General features: G+C 54.0%; 1 protein-coding gene across 1 annotated transcript in view; it reads right to left on the bottom strand.

Annotated features, from left to right (window-relative positions):
* Positions 1-75: 75 nt before the first annotated feature.
* The window catches only part of CECR2 (CECR2 histone acetyl-lysine reader), a 90185-nt gene continuing 69859 nt past the window's right edge, over positions 76-20401 (bottom strand). The window contains 12 exon segments of the mRNA XM_053916436.1: positions 76-4937; positions 5617-5728; positions 6744-7468; positions 7470-8125; positions 9683-10523; positions 10683-10811; positions 11239-11627; positions 12192-12318; positions 12540-12631; positions 12706-12743; positions 13237-13366; positions 15800-15953. Coding sequence (XP_053772411.1) covers positions 4932-4937; positions 5617-5728; positions 6744-7468; positions 7470-8125; positions 9683-10523; positions 10683-10811; positions 11239-11627; positions 12192-12318; positions 12540-12631; positions 12706-12743; positions 13237-13366; positions 15800-15953 — 3399 coding nt within the window. The 3' untranslated portion in view covers positions 76-4931.

The following is a 20401-nucleotide window of genomic DNA, read 5'->3' as shown; positions in this document are numbered from 1 at the left end:
GTTGGACAGGGGACAATGCACGCACAGTTCTCCTTAAAAAAAAAAAAAAAAAAAAAAAAAAGACATTGCCACCAGGGAATGGGCCTGCCAGCCAAGGACCCAGCAGGGGAGGGATAGTGAAGCAATCGTGGGTCAGACACTGGGCAGAAAGGCCACAGCAACTCTTGCCTAACAGCGTGAGGACACACCAGTCACCTCTGCAAGAGGGTTTCAGGGTAAAGGTCGGCTTCCCAGCAGCACCAAGTTTTGAAAGCGTTGACCAGTGGAAGGCACTTTGTTCTGGTCCCAAGCAGATATACCTGCCAACCCCCAGGGGATCTGCTCAGAGCTAAATCCCATGAAAAATAAAGTTAGACCTGACCATTAGCTCAAACTGTCAGAATCTGGATCTCGATAAGGAATTCATGTCACAGAAGGGGTTTCTGTTGGGAACCCAGAGGTCAGTCATGTCACACGTGTCTGTAGCTGGGGTATGCTTTGGACGCCAAAGGCCACGTCCCACGCCCCCGGCTCTGTCAGCAACTGTGTGGTTCAGATACCAGGCTCTGCCACCCTAGGGTTTGGAAGGTTACAGTTGGTGTATCACAGGTGCGCCCCAGACAGTGCCCAAGGGCTGGGTGCGTGTGGGCGCAGAGGGAGAGCACCCCGCCCAGACGCTGTGCAGATGGGCTGGCCAGTGTCACTTCCGTCGTTAAGTTCTCCAGGACACGCGCCACGGCACCCTGCTCCCACCGCCCAGGGCACCGCACCCGGACTGAGTGGGCTAGGACCAGGTGGCTCTTGCTGGGTGACAGCACTGGGGACCAATGTCCCTGATGAGAAAAGCGGCACACAGACACACAACTCACACACACCTGAGACGTGCTATTTGAAGGATGTAATTTATACAAAATAACCAGTTCATATGGAAATAAATCTACAGACCTCCAAGGATCAAAAAGCTTTTTAAAAAGTTCTTCCAAAAAATTATCCAGCACACGATATTGAACTAGCCATTGAGGTAAGTCGCTCTCGGTGAAGCAGGGCATCAGCAGACCACGACAACATATACACAACACAGAAATAAATAGTGTCCCCTTCCCGGTGCTGGCGAGGATGGCGCCCACAGCCTCCGCAGCAGGTCCCTGAGCCCGTGTGCAAGGTGGGTGGGCGAGGGCTGAGCCCGGGGCTAGGGGGGACAGAGGGTCCCACGGACTTCTCTGATGGGGGGCTCAGCCTTTCAGCGACTCAACATCTACACCCCCGTTCCCGACCCCACCCCACAGGACAGCTGTACCAGGCATTTCTACAGGAAGGTTGTGGTGTCCCCTGGGGTGGGATGAGAGACTGGCCAGGAGGCAGCTTCTCCAAAAGTCTATCCAGCAAAGGCCATGCAAGGCAGAGAGGGCTTAACACCCACCTGGAGACCAAACTCACACCAGCCTCCCTCGAGCACCAGGATGCAGAAGTATCCACCCAGGTCCTATTCCACCAAAAGGGCAGCAGGACAAGGCTGTACGTCGTAGGGCTACATGGCAAGTCCAACCCCCCAGGAAGAAGAGGGCCTGGGTCCCCTGCTCCCTGCACAGCGCCCAGAATCCTCCCCACAACCCCAGCAGCGGCACCCACTTGGAATCTGGTGGGCGAACAAGATGGACAGGAACAAGGGGAGTGGGGCAACTATGCTAGGAAACCTGCAGCCTTGCCTTCCCGAGTCCCTGCGAGTACACGGCAAGCCTCCACACCGAGAGACCGGCGTGCCTCGGGGCTGCGGGGAAGACTTCCTGGGAACTTTCAGATTAGGTCTTAAGAACAGTACCTTATTTGTAGATCTGAATGTCCACTAAAAAAAAGCAAGACAGTTCACCCGAGTGGTTGGGATCGAAGGCTTGCCTCAGACCCCAGGCCTCCTACGCACAGCAGGCCTGTGCAGGGAGCGTGGCCCACAGCACTGCAGAATGGCCGCACACCCCACCCGGTCGGTCAGTCAGGGCCGCAGCCACTCGCCGCCCAAGGCAGTCGGAGTGGAGCTCAACCACCTGCTCACGCCTACCATCTGACTAACCCAACCTCACCAGGGAGAGGGGAGGGGGCTCACAGTTTTATTTTCAGAAAGCGGGACAGAAAAATGCCTTAGAATCTGCATATTTTGTCCCTCCTTATTCTCTAAATGCATCTACCACAATAAACTTCAGGCAACAGCTCCTTTTTTTAATGAACAGACTCTGAAGGGAATAAAAGGCAAACTAGCAAACCTTATGAAAGGTTTGCCTTTTCTTTCTGATCTTTCATTTCTCCTGGGTCTTGGGGAAGAGCTTCTAACTCCATTACCAACTGTGATAAAGGTTATCCATTAGCATGAAACAGAACAGGCGAGACGTCCTTCCCAGAGCCCTGCTGTCCCTCTAGGGGCTGCAGGGGCCTGTGTCGGTCCTCCCGGCCTGAACTCAGACCTTTCCAGGGTGTCCTGGCACCCAGTGACTGACTGCTTGTCACACAGCTGCCCCTAGAGGAGAAGAGGCCAAAGGTCTGCTGAAGACCCCTGCTGAGGGGGAAGGCCAGAGGGGAAGGACGGGTCAGCCAGGAGCATCTGCCGTCACAGGTGGTGAGAGCCCAGGACGCACCGGGCAGAGACAGAGCCCAGTGCCCATGACACAGGATCAGGTGCCCACGTGGGGTGCAGCAAGGCCAACGACATCCCTGCAGCCCTTGTTCACAGTGTTAGAATATAATACAGTAGTTCAGCCTCCTAGTTCCTTCCTTAACTACTTCTCACCTCTCTACCTACTGAGAAAGGAGATTAGGACAAAAGACATCACTGATTTTTTCTATATTGTTCACAGCTTCTAACAGGGAACAGGGTTGGGAGCTGGGGGAGCAAGGACAAATGGTTGCCCTGGTAGTGTGTCCACAGCTGCCCCACCCAAGGGGTCCACAGAAGGGGAAGAGGCCCTGTGGTCGGGCTGCTCCTGGTTCAGGGGAGCAGAGGCCTCTGTCAAACCAGCTCTGATGTGAGAAGGCAAAGACTGTCCAAGGCAGAAGGCTCCAGGTCAGGCCACAGCCCGGCCGGGTCGGAACGCACTACAGCGACCGGCTGGTCTTCGCTGCTCACTGCCTCTGTGTACACACAGCAGCAGGAGCAGCGAGGCCGCCCTTGGCCATACCACCCAGATGCCTGCCCACCTCCCCTCTCTCCCTGCACAGAGAACACCGACCCCCTTCCCCTCCCTCCCTGAGCCAGGTTGGGCCTGCGGCAGGTTTTGAAGAACCAGCCTCCGAACTCCTGCCCCGTGACTGCACGCCCCGTCTGAGACTGGGGTCCCGCCGCTGTGCACCTGCTCCTGTCTCAGCAGCCGGGGCCACAGCCACCTGCGGGCAGACAGGAATGACCCCACGTATGTCCCTGATGCTGCAGCAGGGTCTCAGAGCCACCTGTGTAACCTGAATGTTTGCCGTTGGTGTCCTTCCCGAAGGACAGTGAGCACATATTTAGCAAACTTGAAAACGACATGTCCCCAACTGGCCTGGGATGAAAGGTCCCTGTCCCCACAGGGAGGAGCTCAGAGGGGACTGGGGCCCCTGGACTGCCTTCCCAGAGATGGGCTTAGCAACGTGCTCTTCCTCCTGGGCACCTGCCTTCTGGGCACTTCCCTTCCTTTGTGAGACAGTCACAGAAGCCCCAGCTTTGGTGGCACCTCAGCTAAAACCAAACACAGAAGCTAAACGGAGAATCTAGTGTGATTTGCTCCTCAAACTGTAATGAAGTAATGTTAATACTGTAGAATCGTCTGCTACCACACACTCAACAAAAGGTTCCCCAGACCTTGCTCCCCACAGCTACTTTAACCGCCGTGACTGGTTTCACTACGATTCACTTAAAATGAATAAAGGCTAAATACACTGAAATATTCCTAAACTCAAATTGTAAACCTATAGACCACACTTTTCCTATCCAGAACTGTGCAATTTCCTTATTGATTCTAACATATACAGACCTGAGTAGTCGCCTCCACAAACGCGATTCGTGCCGGAAAGCCACGTGGCGCCCCAGACGAGCCCCGTGGGTCTACAAGGAGGCCGCTCCCCCAATGAGGAAACGCCCCGTGGCCTGCTTCCAGACCCAGCTCCCAGCTCTCCGAACAGCTGCTGGCAACCAGGAGGGCTCCGACTGCCGGGCCGCAAGCACGGAGTGCACCCTGCCTGCTCCCCAGGCGCAAGCGTCCAGAAGGCCATGAGAGCACACTGCCTCTTAACAGAGACGGAGCCACTGGGGCAGTGGGACTGGAAAGAAGGCCCCTGCCTGTCCAAGGAAGGCTGGCCACCGAGGGAAGTGACAAGGTCAAGGAGCATTCCGCCCACTGGTTCAGCTCCCCGGCTTCAGTGTGACGTGATTGTAAACAGGTAAGACCCCCCAGGGCTGTGTGCCCCCCCCCAATCAGGATGCCCACTGCTTCAGATCCCCACCCCCCCATTATGTACAATACATTCACCACCAACAACAAAAATTAGTTTAAAAGGCAACATGAAAATTCTGTAAACTGGACCCAGCTCCAAACCTTAATACTACGAGTAGTTCCTTCCCCAAATGTGTACCTGAGTTTAGCTGCTCATGAATGTCTACAAGCACCTCCATTCCTACATAACCCCTCCCAGCTTAGATGACTCTTCCTAAAACAGTCTCAGAACTTGGAAAAGCCTCGTCTAATTCCAGTTCATTTGTTCCTGACCAGCAGCCACACAGGAGACCTGCCCAGGACCCTGCCAGCCACAGATACTTGTCCAATGCGTGTGCTTCAAGGGCTGTGGCGTGGCCGCGGCTCCAGGATGCCCGGGGTGGTGCTGCGGGGCACAGCAGGGCAGGGAGCAAAGACAGGTGAGGCTCGCCCCCCTTCTCCATGTTCCAGTCTTCTCGTGCAGCCTTCTGTCTCCTTGGGGGCTGTTTCCTCCTCAGACTAGCTCTGGGAAAAGCAAAACAGGGATGATTTAAACAAAATTCACATTTGTGTTCATCATTAAGAAAAATGACATATGCCAAAGCGGTTCCTCCCATCTGGAAAACGGCCAGATCTTATTCCCACAGGACTCCCCACACACAGGGCAGGGCACTGTGGTGGCCACCGAGACTGCAGCGAGACCGGCGGGAACAAGCCGCACACAGAGGCCCTCAGCACAGCGCCAGGCAGGGCGGCACTCAAAGGCAGCAACTGTGACTTACAAACCTGACGGCCTCGTCCCTCAAAAACCCAACAAGCAGAAAGGATGAAATAGGCAAGAGACTGCATCAGAATAAATGCTGGTGGCCAGTTTGGGAAAATGAACTTCAAATAATCCCCCAACGGCTGGTCACTGTGGAGAACCAGAGGAGGCACAGGTGGTGACACGGAAGAGCCCCACCAATGAGCCGTTGCAGCTGGCCCTGGGCCGCTGCTTCCCGAGGGCCTGCAGAACAAGACACCCTTCTTGGAAAGTGCCCGTCCCTGCAGACACAATGACTTCAAGTGAGAAGTGTGGGGTTGGGGGCACCAGCCCACCATACAGCTGAAAACCCCCAGTGCAGCAGATTCCCAGCTGCACTGGGCCCACGAGCTTCCTTCCCCACCTGCAGGGCAGGACGTGGGAGGGCTCCAGCTGTCCTACCTGATCGAGGGGGAGTGTCGGGGGCTTGTGGGGCGGCAGCTCTTCCTGCAGCACTCCTGGGGCCGGGGTCTTTGGGAAAGAGGATGGCGGCTGGATCGGATGCACCTGCACGCTACAGCCACAAGAAAGGTACAGGTAAGGACTGAAGGAAGAGGATACTTGAATCACGAAGACCTCAGGCAGATACTGCCTTCGTCACCTAGGTGATTAACCTGGAATCACCGATCCTGGGACGACACAGGCATCACGAGCCTCGAGGTGGATGCAGTGAGCACACGGCCCCCGTTCCGTGTTTGACCCTAAACACAGGAACACAGCAAGCACCCAGTGTTTGGGGCGCTGCGTGAGAAGGAAAACGACGCAACAATGGGGTGAATGTTCTAAATCACGTGAGTAAATAGACTGAACAATGAAACGTGAATGCATAAGCCTTGATTGGCTCTTGAATGAAAAATAAATCAAAACAGCTACATAGCTACGAAAGCCTGTTCTAGGAACAATGGGAGAAGCCAAGACCCTGCATCCAATGGATATCCTTGGGTGAGATGCGTAGTTTGAGGCTGCGTTCATCCCGGGCAGACATGTGCTCAAGTGTGTACGGATGAAGAATCGTTAGGTCTATAATTTACCTTCCGATGGTTTAGGGAAAAAGGGGACAGAAAAACAAATGAAACACACACTTAGTCAGATGAGCAAAAGACAAACAGGACGAACTGTGACTGGGGGAGGGGTCTGGAGGCTGGGTAGGTTTCGAGGGGGACAGAACTGGCTCCCTGATCAGGCCTCCCGACTTTCATGGACACGAGGAACGAAGCCTGAAGAGGATGTCCCAAGAGTAACCCGCGTCTCCCCGGTCAGAGTGCGTGAGCTCAGAGACAGAGGTGAGACCTGGCCCGCACCCCCCACACCAGGCCTTCTGTCTCCAACATCCAAGAATGCCAGCTCACTTTTCCACGAGGGGAATACGCTGGAGATAAAATCAAACCTCAAGGTTAATACATTTCCATGAAGCCTCCACATCCACAGAAGCCCACTCCAGTTCCCCTTCCTTCCCAAAGCGGTTTTCCTTTCAAACACTAACGCCTGCTCTTTTGGGGGGGAAGAAAACGAATCAAATGCGCTCTTACCCCGAGGGTCTGTACACGTCCTGGAAGGGCCCCCTTGCTGCCCCCGCAGGACCCTCCTGCTCCATCATCACAGCCTGAAAGTGGCCCAGGCCATCCTCCGGGCAGTGGTAGACGGGGCCCTCTGGTGGGAGGCCGTTGGGCTGGGCAGCTGCAGTGGAGGCGTAGGCCCGGGACTGGAAGTGGCCGGCCGGCTGAGGAGCTCGAGCTGCGTAGGAAGGCCTAGTATGCAGCATCCCCCCGTGCGGAGGGAAAGCAGAGGACGAAAACCCCATCCCGGAGCTCAGAGCAGGAGGTGGTGCTCCATAGAGATACTCGCTGGCTGACAGTGCGCCCTGCTGCTTGGTAGCAGCATTGTGGTTGTCCAGGTCTAAGAACTCTTTGGGACTCTCTGGCCTCTCCAGAGACTCGTCCAGCTTCTCCTCCTCTGGGCCAGGGTCCTGCCCGTCAGTGGTGATGGCCTTGGTGGCCAGTGCATCCATGCGGGCAGGGGACATTAAGGCAGCATTCAGTGTCTCGCAGCCTTGCAGGCTGACCATGGTGTTCTTGTCTGAGAAGAGGGGCCTCGGAGGGGGCAGCTGGCCGGGTGGGAGCCCGCCCGGGCTCTCTGGGGCGTGAAGCTGTCTCTGCCAGTCAGAGAAGCCCTGCGGGCAGGTGTAGTAAGGAGTTCGCTGATAGTGATGGTAGGAAGGCTGAGGTGGTGGCTGGTAGGGATACCTCATTCCTTGGTGGGGGCGGGTACCGGGGGAAGACCCCCGAGTGAGGGCTGTTAGGGTGGAAGGCCCGAGGCGGGAAATGCGGAGGCTGGGGCCCCGAGGGCTTGGCTCCAATTGCAGGGCCCGGGCCCTGCAGGCCCGAGCTGCCATGGTAGTGAGGAGCCGAGCCGGGGTACTCCAGGCCAGGAAGGTACAAGGCAGGAAACTGTCCCACAGCGCCTCCCACCACACCAGGGTCTGTGCTGGGAGGGGTAGCTGGGCTCGGCCCAACACACGGCACAGTGTCCTGCAGTGTTTTGCCCCTTGGGCAGAGGGGCTTTTCTGGACCACAGCCACTGAGGCCTTTTCCCTCCGAGCCACACGGAGGCCCTTCAGCCAGCACTCCGTTCTCAGGCAGAGACCCTCGGCCCACCAGCGTGGGCACGTCCCGCGTGCAACCCTGGGTTGTGGGACCAGGGTAGCTGCACTCTGAGGCCCAGGCACTCTTGCCCTTCACTGCCCGGCAGTTGTCTTCAGAGGCTGCGGGGCCACCCGGGAGCTCTGAGCCCTCGGCCTCCCTGTCCCGGGGCGAGCTCTGCTGGCTGGGCGCAGAGTGAGGTAGCTGTTGGAGGTACATGCCGTCTGAGGTGCCCACGCTGGGGGGCTTCTCGAGCCCAGGCAAAGGCTCTGCTGCAAGGGAAACGGAGAACGGAGCCAGCTCAGCAGCTGAGACATCGCCACCCATCAGGTGAGAATGGGAAGGCTGTGACGCGTGGCCACATGGGGGGCGGGGGCAATAGGGCTGAGGCAGGCATGTGGCCGCTCCAGTTGTAGCCAGAATCCTGGCGGACGCCCATATCCTCCCTCTCACAGGCCAGGAGACAGACCCAGCACCTTTGCAGCCACTAGGAGGGTTTGCCCTCACTGGCAGCCAGTGAAAGGGTGTGTGGGGAGATGGCTCCCAGATGGCATGGCTGTCCAATGGGTTGTGGGCCAGGCTGGGAGGCTCTAAAGCTCAACCCATGAGCAGACAGGAAGGCTGTTCCCAGCGTGTGGCCTATCAGAACACACACTCCACAGAGCGGGGACCTCGCTTTGTCCCCAACGAAACCCCCAGTCCTCGCGCAGAACAGGGAATCAGTACTAAATGAAAACACTCTCTTCATCTGAATATCTTCAAAACAAGATGCCTATAGCATAAGCCTCAAAAGCCCTTGCTAACATATTACAGAAATTTAACCGAATGAGATTAACGTATTGGACTCAAATGCTTAATGACAACCTCAGAATCCTTTACCTGTGATGTCAACCCGTAAACGTGGTTGTACTGTTAGGGCCTTTCTGGTAGAGCTGTGGCCCCAGCATGGTCAGATACCACCTGGCACTCGACATCAAGGACAAGATCAAGGTCACACAAGGATTCCTGCAGGCCTCCTAAGACCCCCGACTATGAAGGTCGAAGGGGCAGGCTGCACAATGGAAACCAAACCTGCACTTTACTCTGTGTGGCCGACATAGAACGCAGGGACGACAATCTTTCCCCAGGAGCCACAGGCGCCGTGTGATCTGCTGTCAAAGGGCTCTGCCGGGGCCAACGGTCCTGGAGCAGGACTCTGCTCACTGCAAAGTCAGTCTGAGTCCCAGGCCCACATGACGCGAAACCCCCACCCTCCCTCCTGTGACACACGGGGACACCGCCCCAGAACGAGCACCGATTACACAGGGGCGTTCTCTGCCTCAGACTCGGGTGCCCTCTCTTAAGGGGGCTCCTGAGGACTTCCTTCAGGCTTCACTGCACCTCACCACTCTTCATTCTTAGCCCAAACGGACGTGCACCCCAGGAATAAAAGGACAGAAACAACTAGGCTTCCAGCACAATACTAAGAACTGGCTCCGTGACTTGGGGGTTAGAGTCTTGGAGGCTGGATCCAGTCTGCTCGGGTGCAACTCAGCAGCACCACTCACGAGGCCGCTCTCAGCCCAGCCCCATCAGCTCTGGGTCTTGGAGGTGCCGTCTGTAAGGACAGGGCCAAGGACAGCAGCGGTCAGGGAGGCTTGAGGCCAGCACAGTGAGCACCAAACACCCTCTCGGGTCTCTGGGTCAGAAACAATACCGGGGCTGGCTGAACCCTGACTAGTTCAGAAGAGGAGGCTGGAGACCAATCTACGTTTGGCTTAATGCTGTGTACAAAGATCATTCACACATCAACAGCTTTCAGGGCCGGGAGTCAGACAAGTGTCAATTACCTGGGTCATGTTCAGGCTCCTGTGCCTCACTGTTATCCTGTGTCCTCCCTGGGTCCCCCAAGGCAGGCTTGGGGGCTGACATGCCAACTGGTGCAGCGTGAGCCCCCTGCGGGAAGGGGCCGGGCACATGGGGGAGCATGGGTGGTCGGGGGTAAGGAATGCCCGGTGGGCAGACGCGGGAAGACAGCTGCTGCATGGCCAGCATCTCAGGGCTCTGCATCATGGAGTCCCCGCCCTGTACCCCACGCAGAGGCTGGGAGGGGGCTCCAAACAGGGGGCCTGGTGCCAGTGGTGGTGGCTGCAACCGGTGCCCAGAAGGTCTGCAGGGGGGCCGCATGTACCCTGAAGAAGGAATGCCATGAGGTAGAAAGCTGGGGCGCTCAGCCCACTGGCTGGAAGGAAGTGGCGGTCTCAATCCCCGGGAGTCCAATGTATGGCCAAGGCTGCGTGGCTGGTGCGAGGGGCCGGGCTCCAGGAGGGCCTTGTCATCAGGCCCCGTGGGTCCAGGGTTCACAGCACCGTGATTCCCATTCCAGACGGCAGGGTGAGCACGACTCAGGTATTTGTAGGACCGGTACATGTGGCTGGGAGGGATTTCTGAGCTTTCAGGAAAGTCCAGGGGCCGGGCTGGAACCCCTCCATGCCTGGGAGCCATCAACCCGGGCTGGAACTGAGCTGGGGGGTACATACTTCCATCCTGACCGGGGCCACTCATGTGCCCCAGAGGCAAGGGCCCAGGGTGCGACCCCCCGTGGGAGAGGTGTGCCAGCCCCCCACACGTGGGCTTCTCCTCGGGCGTGCCCAGCCTGGGCCCTCGGTGTTTGTTCATCCCGACCGGAGGCTGGCAATGAGAACAGAGGACAGCAGCGCTCAGCAGACCTATTGCATATGGTGCGTCCTCTCCAGCGACAGACCCCACAGCACAGGAGGTGGTAATGGCACCCCACCTGGGAAGGGCATGAGTCTGAGACTCGCCGGGCCACACGAGTGGGTCACTCACCTGCATGGCGAACGGCTGCCGCTGCTGCACAGGCTCCCCAGGGTGCGGCTCCGGGACTCTGGAGGAGACGTACAGGCTGGTGGAATCAGATCCGCGAAGAGGGCCCAAAGCTCCAGGCACTGCAGGCCTCTACAAGGTGTCACGTGAAGGTAAGGGGGCAGGAAGGAAAGAAAGCACAGAGTGGACATGACAGCCCACTCACTCACAGCTGGCACAGAGGCCAAGCTCCTCGTGGACAAGGGCAGCTCCCTGGCCCGAGCTCTGTCCCTACTTAGGGCAGACAAGCCGGAGTGACCAGTCACCTCTGCCCTCACCTCCCCCACCATGAGACCCCAATGCCACAGGAGGCTGCATCCATGTGGGTCTCTTCCCTCTACACCCAACTCGAGGTGTCTGGCCCCAGTGCTTGCCCATACTGAGGCAGATTAGCATGAAGGAAGAAGGACGGACCAATGAGAGAGAAGGAAATCTCTGCACAGGGAGCCTCCTGAGAAGGCTCTCTGGTCCTGTGACCTCACCCACCAGGACAGACACAGCAGAGTCCCAGCCTCCTTACCATCTGGTTCAGAAGAGGCGCCTGGCTGGACGTCCCACCACAGTGCACGGGGCGAGCAAGGCCCCGGCCGCTGGCAGCCCCTGTGTCCCGAGGGGTCTGCGTGGAGCTGCTGCTGGGACCATCCCCAGAGGAAGGGGCTCGGCGGGCGGGTGGCAACGCTTTCCCTCCATTCTCTGTAGGCACCTGCTTCCTGCTGGGGCCCTCGGGGTCTCGAGAGCGCGTGCACACCTGGCTGCCACCGCCTCGTCCCGCCCGGCTCCTTCTCTTCTCCCGCTTTTCATCCTCTCTGACCCAAAATTCCTCGTCTGTGTCCCCATCCTCGCCAGGAAAATGCTTCGTCATTGCCCGGTGGAAGCACCTCTCCAAGTTGTCCGACATCTTGGTGTACTCTGCAGGGAGAGACGCCACCGACCTCCAGGGGCAGCTCCTACAGGACAGGCGGCTCCCCTCTCACACACACCAGGAGCGGCCGGGCAGTCGGAGTTTCTGTCCCGAGGGGTTCTGGGCTAGGTGGCTAGAGTGTAACTGAATTTTTACTGCCTTGGGGCAAAATTGTGGAATATTAACTATAACCTCTGAGCCTGCTTAGGTTTTAAACTACAGCACGCTGAGCCCAGGCACAAGAGACTCCGAGTCTCCACCCCCGGAGCCTCGCACACTGTGTGCAGTTCGCAGGTGACTGAAGAGCGGCTCCAATCTGCATCCGTGCTGTCAGCGGTCACTGTCACACACAAAGGCCCCCAGCTGCTTCTCCCTGGCGGGAGGGAGCTCCAGCTGCAGTGTGCAGCTAGCACGGCCCATTGTGGGGGTTTTTGTGCACATCCTCCTTCTACTCCTGAAGAAAGGCCGGGATCACCGGAACACACGTTTCTCAGAGCAAAGGTGTCTCACTCTCGGCTATGATGGCGCAGCCCGAGCCCAGGTGCCCCACAAGCTGACGCTGCCCCACTCACCACTGCTCTCCCCGTTGTATTTCCGACAGTTCCTGAACATGGTCTTCATGTCACTCACAAACTCCTCCTTGGTACAGTACAAGCCTCCATTTAGTTTCTTCTCCATGCTTGAAATGTCCATGGGGACCTGCAACGGAACGTGCTGGGTCACAGGAAGGTGGAAGAAACACGTCCTAATCTGCACAAGGCAAAGGGATCACGCTGCTCTGAGCCACTCAAAAGCCTGGAGCCTCCAGCGGCCTTGCTCTCAAGGACAGGGATGAGGCCACACCCACCAAACCAGACACAACACAGGAAGCCAAGGAGAAAGACACGTCACGAGAGGGGTGACCATGCAGGGCTGGCTACCTTGATAATCTGATAGTAGTTTGGGGCGTACGACTCATCCACAGGCTCCAAGAAGGGCCAGGAGTCCTTGTGCGCCTTGACCACGTCTAGGACTGAGAGCCAGAGGAGAGCGCTCAGCACCAGCGGAGCGCGCTGCTGGAAACCCGCAACGGGGACAGGAACTGACCTTTGTACATGGCGGTGACATCGTCGTCCAGCTCAAAGCTGCGGGGTCATGAAGTAAGGAATCAGCAGAGCAGTGACCACAGCACCCCGCACCCGACCCCGGACACAGGTGGTAGCGCCAAGTTTGGGCAGAGACCCAGTAACGACGTCAAAGGCATGTGTGTGACCGTGGCAACACTCCAGAGAATGAGGATGAAGGGAGATGGGAGTCAGCGTACTTCCACAAGAAGGGGGCAGTTTTTTTCTCATCTGCATGATGGCGCAGTGGCTGCGACGCTCTAGAACCTCACTTATGGCCTCGAGCTGCGCATGTGACAACACGCCCTTCCTCAGACCTCACTTGCTCCCGAGTGTTCCTGATACGCAGAGTGATCACCCAGGAAAGCACAGCTTGGAGGCGCAGCTCATCACCACCAAGCAGCACCCACCACATGGATGTTTTAAGGGTGCAATGAGGTCAGTGCTTATTGGCACAAGGCCTGGGCTTAAGTAGTGGTCACAAGTGGCTGCTGCTCGTGTGCTAAGTACTCACAGGTCCTTCGTCCTCTTCTCGTCCCTCATGGGGGAGGTGGGGTCCAGGTGGGACAACTCGCGGGGCAGCTCCTTCCCCTGGGCCAGCAGCCACGCTCGCTCTTCCCTGAGCCTCCGCCGCTTCGCTCGGTCTGCGTGGACACAAGGCAGCGAGGTACAAGTGAGTCACGTCATCTCTGTGGAACCAGGCATTGGTGACATATCCTCACCACCTGAGAGGAGGGGGAAGGCGTGGCCACAGAACTGCATGATGACGTCACTTGTGCCCCCCTGTAGTAGTCAGGGCGACTCTGTGCAGGGGGTGCTTTATGAAAAACAGAAACAAGTGTTCCTCCTGGTCATCCTGAGTTTAGGCTGAGGGACGAGGGCAGCAGGGAAGCCCTGGAAAGGGGGGGGGGGGGGGGGCCCGCAAAGAGCAAGGCTGGAGAATAACAAAATTAGAAGAAAAAGAAAAAAAAACAGAAGTTTGAGTGAGGATCATCCTTGCCACGACTGGAACCCTTTCCTCTTTCTCTCAAAAAGGCCACGTGCAGCTTCAGGACCAGGTTCTCAAGTCCAACCATACAGACCTTCCTATGCGTCCCCCAGCTCTCCAGGCTTTGCGGTCACAATGGCACCATGCACATCCACACCCCTGCCCTCCTGTCCACCCCATGCGGCAGCAGCGATGTGTGGGGCTGGGAACTGAGGGAGCAATGCCCTGGAGCTGGCAGGCCTGCGGGGATGGCCCTTTCCTGCCTCAGAGAGAGACACACCTGCCCTTCCAGGAGGTCGGGAGGAGGGAAAAGGCGGAAGGGAGAGATCAGGACAGGCCTTGTTTTCTTGCCCACCTGTTTGAGCTGACACAAGTCTGCAACAGTATCTCCATTGCTACATTATTTCCATGGATGGACTCTGTATCTGCTTCAATTAATCAAAGGTTGCTATCGACAACCTCTAAAAATTGTTTTTTTTAAAGAGAACTACTTCGAGCTTGCAACTACATTAATGGATACCCACGTGTCTACCAAGCAAGCTGTCAGAGTTTAACATTTCCACCCAGACTTTAATACAGTGCTTCTCAGGTTAATAACCCATTTTCCACCTGACTGCAATTTTGTCGCACTTTGTAACGGTAACGACTGCTTTACACAATACTTCTTACTGTTCGCATGAAAGCCCTCCAGGAAACAGTACCAGCACAGAACTGTCGGACTGGAGAATGGGTTGCCTTCACCGTTCCAGAAGCCACAGGGGCCATAGCCACTCCCATTACTGACATGGGTCACTGCAGCCTCACTTGGTCAGGTAACAGCATTTTGCCAAACTGATGGGGGTGACAAGGCATTTGGATGGTTTCATTTCCACTTTTCTGAGTGGCGTGATAATGAACACACTTCTGGTTTATTAATCCCCTGCTCAAAAACTTTGTCCTTTTCTCCCTTTGGAGTTTGGATTTCTTACTGATTTGGAGAAATGCTTTAAATAATCTGTTGATTGTGTGTGCAATCATTTTCTTCTGCTCCATGATTTGTCTTGCACTCTGTTCATGGTGTTTCTTCCACATGTAAGTTTTAAAAAATTAACATAGTGAAACCTATCAATCTCTCTCCCCTTAAAGTTTGAACTCTTCATGCTTAAAAAATCATTTTATCTCAATATCTTAAAGATACTCACCTGTATTTTCTTTAAAAAGGTTTTGTCCTTTTGTCTATCTAGAAATTATTCTTATAGGAGAAGCAAGAGATGCAGCCCTCCCCCACCCCCATCAGTAAGCAGCTGCCCCAGTGCCACTCACTGGGGGGTCCCTCCTGCTCCCCAAAGGCCGGCACTGCGGGTCCAGCCCCACTGCACTCACCGCCCACCCTGGGCCTGCACCAGAGTCTCAGTCACTGTCGCTCTTGTCACCTCGTAGAAGGAGGGCTCCTACCACATTGTTTTTGGAAATCATCTTAGCCCTCTGCTTCTCTACGTGAATTTTAAGACTATAAAATGGTCTGTTTATTAAATATTGAGTCAGAGTCAAACACGTCCCACATGTTCCATAACTTCTTAAAAAGTTGGTTTGCACGAATCAAACCCAAACAGGTGCATACACCGCACATGGCTGGTACCCCCCTTGACTCTGGTGGAATTCCCCACGCGATGGCTTTAACTGAGGGCCTCGCTGTGGGGCGTCACCAGCGCATCCCTCTGCCCCTGGAGTTTCCTATAAACCTGGTAGTTCTATGTAGAGGCTTTGATCAAACAAGTTTGATTTCACTGGTGCTTAAAATAATGCCTGTGAACTCAGTTGTCATCAACAATTTATTTTTTTCTATTCCACACAGAGGACATTGCAGAGGTGAGAATGAAAGAGAGGTGGAGAGGAAGACTCGCCTGGCCGACACCCATGTGGCCCAGGAGCCACGGCAACAAGGCTGGATACCGATGAACCAACAGCACAGAAGACAACTTACAATTCAGGACTGAGTGGGCACTGGCCAGAACATGGCCAGAACCGGCTCTAAACTCCCCACCCCTGGAGGAGCACCCCGCCCACCCCACATGCATCTGCCCATGGGCCACACCGAGCGCCCGCTTACCTTCCATGGCCTTGACCTTCTCCTCCAGTTCCCGTTTCTTCTCCTCCCGCAGCATCTGCTCCTGCTCCTTCTTCTGCACTGCAAGCAGGACCTGGCGCTCCTCCTCCTCCTCCCGGCGCTTCTGCTTCTCCATCCGGGCCAGCACAGGCGTCTCCTGGGAGGGGCCAGCAGGGGTATAAGATCAGTTCTTCACTCCAAGATGAGAGCCAATGTTTTCTGAATTCGGTCTATTCAGTAAGTAGTACTGGATAGCTGGGGAATTAATTGCGTGACTATAAATCCATTTTATCACCCAAAGAATACACATGAGTATACGCGGAAACACACTAACAGTAAAACACAATGGAGATTGGAAGCAGGGCCCAAGTGCGGGCCAATGGCTGACACTGTTTGTCGTCCCTCACAGGGAGATAGCCTGTGGGGGACGTGCTGGCCGGAGAAGCAAGCGAGGTGGGTCAGAGACCAGGCTCCGGACCTCATACCCGGTCAAAGTGGAACCTTGCAGAGCACCCTCGTCCGAGGTCGCTAGACAGGGACACAGTGTCGACGATGCACACCACTGTGAAGACTTAACTTTGTTAAAAAATACATTTTATTGATTATGCTATTACGGTTGTCCCATTTTCCCCTATTTCCCTCCACCCCGCACCCACCCTCCCACTAGCATTCCCTGCAGTGTTTCATGTCCAGGGGCCATACATATACGTTCTCTGGCTTCTCCATTGAAACCCTTAACTTTTACACCTCACTAATAAAACAATGAATAAAATTGGGGCTTTGGTGGGAAGGACCACCATTTTGCCTTAAATACACTGGGAATTTGCCTAAGAACTGTAATAAAGAGGACTATAACCATAATTCATTGAAGTTTCACTCTGTATGTCCCCAGTGTAACTAATCTGAGCTGTTCTGTACCCAGAACACTGAAGCTAGCGCTGAGCCATTTGTTTTCAATTTCTGCTCTTGTCTTTTGAGCTGCTGTAAATGCTAGAACTGCTTATGATTTGGAATTGTTACGGAGGAAGTAGTAACTATCATCTGCAAGAGAAAACATGTTTGAGATGTAACTTTATCAGAAATGCGAAGCTTTTCGTCAGAGGTCGCCAACAAGAAGAAGACTCAAGGATCTGCCATGCACATAAACCTCTGTCTCATCTGGGGACCCCACACAAGGAGCCCCACTGTGGGGAGAATGCAGCACTGTTCACGTCACCACTCAACACCGAAACTGCGTATTAAATTTACACTATTTTCTTTACAGTCCTTAAAACCAGGTTTGGGTAAGACTGGAGAAATAAGACAGGAATAAAAGTATCAACCGTAATTATTGAACACAAAACACGGCACTCATAAAGAGCCTCCACAGACCAGAGAGAACGCAGGTTTCCGACAGTCGTCACCCTACAGCCGGAACAGGGAGTCACGCAGGGTCGATACCATGTCTGCAGCGGGATGCTGCGGCCCGAGCGAAGTCAGCTCTCCAAGGAAGGCCCCTCCCCACACTCCACCAGCTCTGTCGCCACTCCTCACCCATCTCCTTTAGGCAACAGCGTCACTCAGAAGTACAATGGAACATACCAAAATGACTGCTATTGCTCCCTCCAGCCACACAGGGACCTCAGGCAGACACCTTTAGTGTATCGATTCACAGGGTGGGGAAAGGAGGGGACAAAGGAACACTGCAAACTGTAGTAGTTTCTACACATCAGACACAGTGAAAAAGGAAAAAGGGACACATATTTACATGTAATGATGATTCTGCTCGTGTGTGACAAAGGGCAGCTGTAGAAGGGGACATTAAATCAGACCAGAGATTTAAGGACTAAAGAAATGCAAGCCAATGACTCATAGCCAGTGTGACTCAGTTGGTTGGAGCATCGTCCTATGAAAGGAAACATCGTGGGTTCGATTCCTGGTCAGGGCACATTTCTAGGTTGTGGGTTCAATCCCTCGTCAGGGCGTGTGTGAGGGGCAACCAACTGTGTCTCTCTCTCCCTCCCTCTCCCTTCCACTCCCTCTAAAATCAACAGACGTGTCCTCAGGCGAGGATTTAAAAAAAATATCACCAAGTCATCTGGAAAACATGGAAACATTTCACGCGATAAGTCAATGGAAGGGGAAAAGGGGAGAAAATAGTTAACTACACAAATCTTTCAAACATCTGATAAGTCTTTTTATAACAAATATGGTGATTCTAAGTCACCTCCGAAACAAACAGAACACAAATACAAAACTCACAGAAGATAAACCACATCAATGACCAAAAGGAAGAGCACAACACAATGGCCCTTCCACTCACAAAACTTTCAAACAAGATAAAAGTGACGCGTAGGCAGAGCTGTGGTGAGACAAGCACTGCAATCCTCAGGGCTCTTCCGGAGGACCATTCGGTGTCAGGCAACAGAAACCCCAAACGGAGGGACCACACGGACACGGACAGGCAACACTGTTTCTGTGGCAGCCTTACAGATGGGATTGCAGTCACCAACACACAATCAACAACAGTTCCATTGCCGAGCACTGCCTGCTGAAACACCCTCTCAGTGTCACAGGAAAACAGGGCACGGCGGGGGGGGGGGGGGGGGGGGGGGGTCCAGTGCAGCCCCAGGTGTGACAGGTGCACATAAAAAGGCCCTGAAGCAAACATGTGCACATTGTGAGGACTGCTGAGCCGGAGGCCACCCCATCGCCCTCTGCATGTGAGCTCACGGAGATTCTTATGGATGCAGAACTTCCCCAACAAGTATTACAAGTTCCAAAATGATCTAATTTTCATTAACTTTTTACCTCCTGCAGTATGTGAACCCTGTTAAAAGTGTAAAGTTAAATTATGTCGAAGTAACAAAAGGTTACAATTTGTAGATTTTTAAGGTGAAGTATTACAAATCGACTACAAACAGTTTAAGGTATTTTGATAACAATGAAGCGGGAATTTTAAAACTCAGAAACTTATAGATGTAAATGATTATTACAAATCAGACACTCTCCATCATGTGAACAAATAGGTAAAAATTCCTCCCATAGTTTTACCGAAGTGAAATTCACATAAAATCAGTAATTTAAAAGTGTACAATTCAATGGCATTAAGTACACGCACAATGTTATGCAGCCACCGCCTACATTAAGTTGCAAAACATGTTCAGCACCCGAGAGAAAACCTGCGCCCGCTACACAGCCACTGCCTTCTGCACGAGCCCAGCGCCACGGCATCCCCGCATGCTGTCTCTGTGGCTCGTTTACTCCGGATAGTTCGTGTGCACCAAACCATTCGCTACACATCTACTTAGTTTCAACTACACTGACGTTTAAGCTAAACATGTAAACTATAAAAACTGAATTTATAGTATCTTAAAATAACTAATTCATACAACTCAACAGCAGAAAAATTCAAATAAAAAATGGGCAGATGGTGTGGCTCAATGGATTTAGTGCTGGCCCGTGAACCAAAGGGTTGCAGGTTTGATTCCCAGTCAGGGCACATCCCTGGGTTGCAGGCCAGGTCCCCAGTAGGGGGCATGAGAGGCAACCACACATTGATGTTTCTCTCCTTGTTTCTCCCTCCCTTCCTCTCTCTAAAAATAAATAAATGAAATCTTTAAAAAAGAAATGGGCAGATGATCTGAACAGACATTTTGCCGAAGACATAGATGACCAACAGGTGCAGGAAAATGTGCTCAACATCACTAGTCATCACAGAAATGCAAATTAAAATCACAGTGAGGCACTACCTCACACCTGCCAGAATGACCATCACCAATAAATCAACAAACAACAAGTGCTGGCGAGAACGTGGAGAGAAAGGAACCCTAGTGCACTGTTAGTGGGAATGCAGACTGGTGTGCAGCCACTGTGGAAAACAGCGTGGAGATTTCTCAAAAAATTAAAAATGAAAGTGCCTATGACCCAGCAATCCTACTTCTGGGAATTCAGCCTAAGAAATTCAAAACACAAATTCAAAGACATACGCATCCCTATGTCCACTGCAGCATTATTCACGATAGCCAATTTCCAGAAGCAACCCAAGTGATAAAGATGTGGGATGCAACACAGGGACATGGGGTGACCCACCCTGGCGAATACATAAGGCTCCACCCCTTACATCCCAACAAGTGCACCGAGACACCCCCCCCCCCAAAAAAGCTCAAATAAAAGAACAAATCAAAGCTCCAAAAATAGAACTAAGTGAGGAAGAGCTAGCCAACCTGTCAGATACAGTTCAAAACTCTGGTAGTCAGGATGCTCACAGAATTGGTTGAGTATGGTCGCAAAATAAGAGTAAAGGGTGAAGGCTATGCAGAGTGAAATAAAGGAAAATGTACAGAGAACCAGCAGTGAAGGGAAGGAAACCGGGACTCCAATCAACCGTGTGGACCAGAAGGAAGAAATAAACATTCAACCAGAACAGAATGAAAAAACAAGAATTCAAAAACATGAGGAGAGGCTTAGGAACCTCTGGGGCAATTTTAAATGTTCCAACATCTGAATCATAGGCGTGCCAGAAAGCGAAACCAGCCCAGGAATTGCCTCCAAATTGTCCCGCCCGAGGGCAGGGCATCAGACCCCTGGCATCCCCGCCAGACCTCGCCCATCTCACAGCTGTTC

Source organism: Desmodus rotundus, chromosome 13 (assembly GCF_022682495.2).
Source record: "Desmodus rotundus isolate HL8 chromosome 13, HLdesRot8A.1, whole genome shotgun sequence".
Taxonomy (NCBI): Eukaryota; Metazoa; Chordata; class Mammalia; order Chiroptera; family Phyllostomidae; genus Desmodus; species Desmodus rotundus.
Note: the sequence above shows the minus strand (reverse complement) of the source record. Positions and strands in the feature narration are given on the sequence as shown.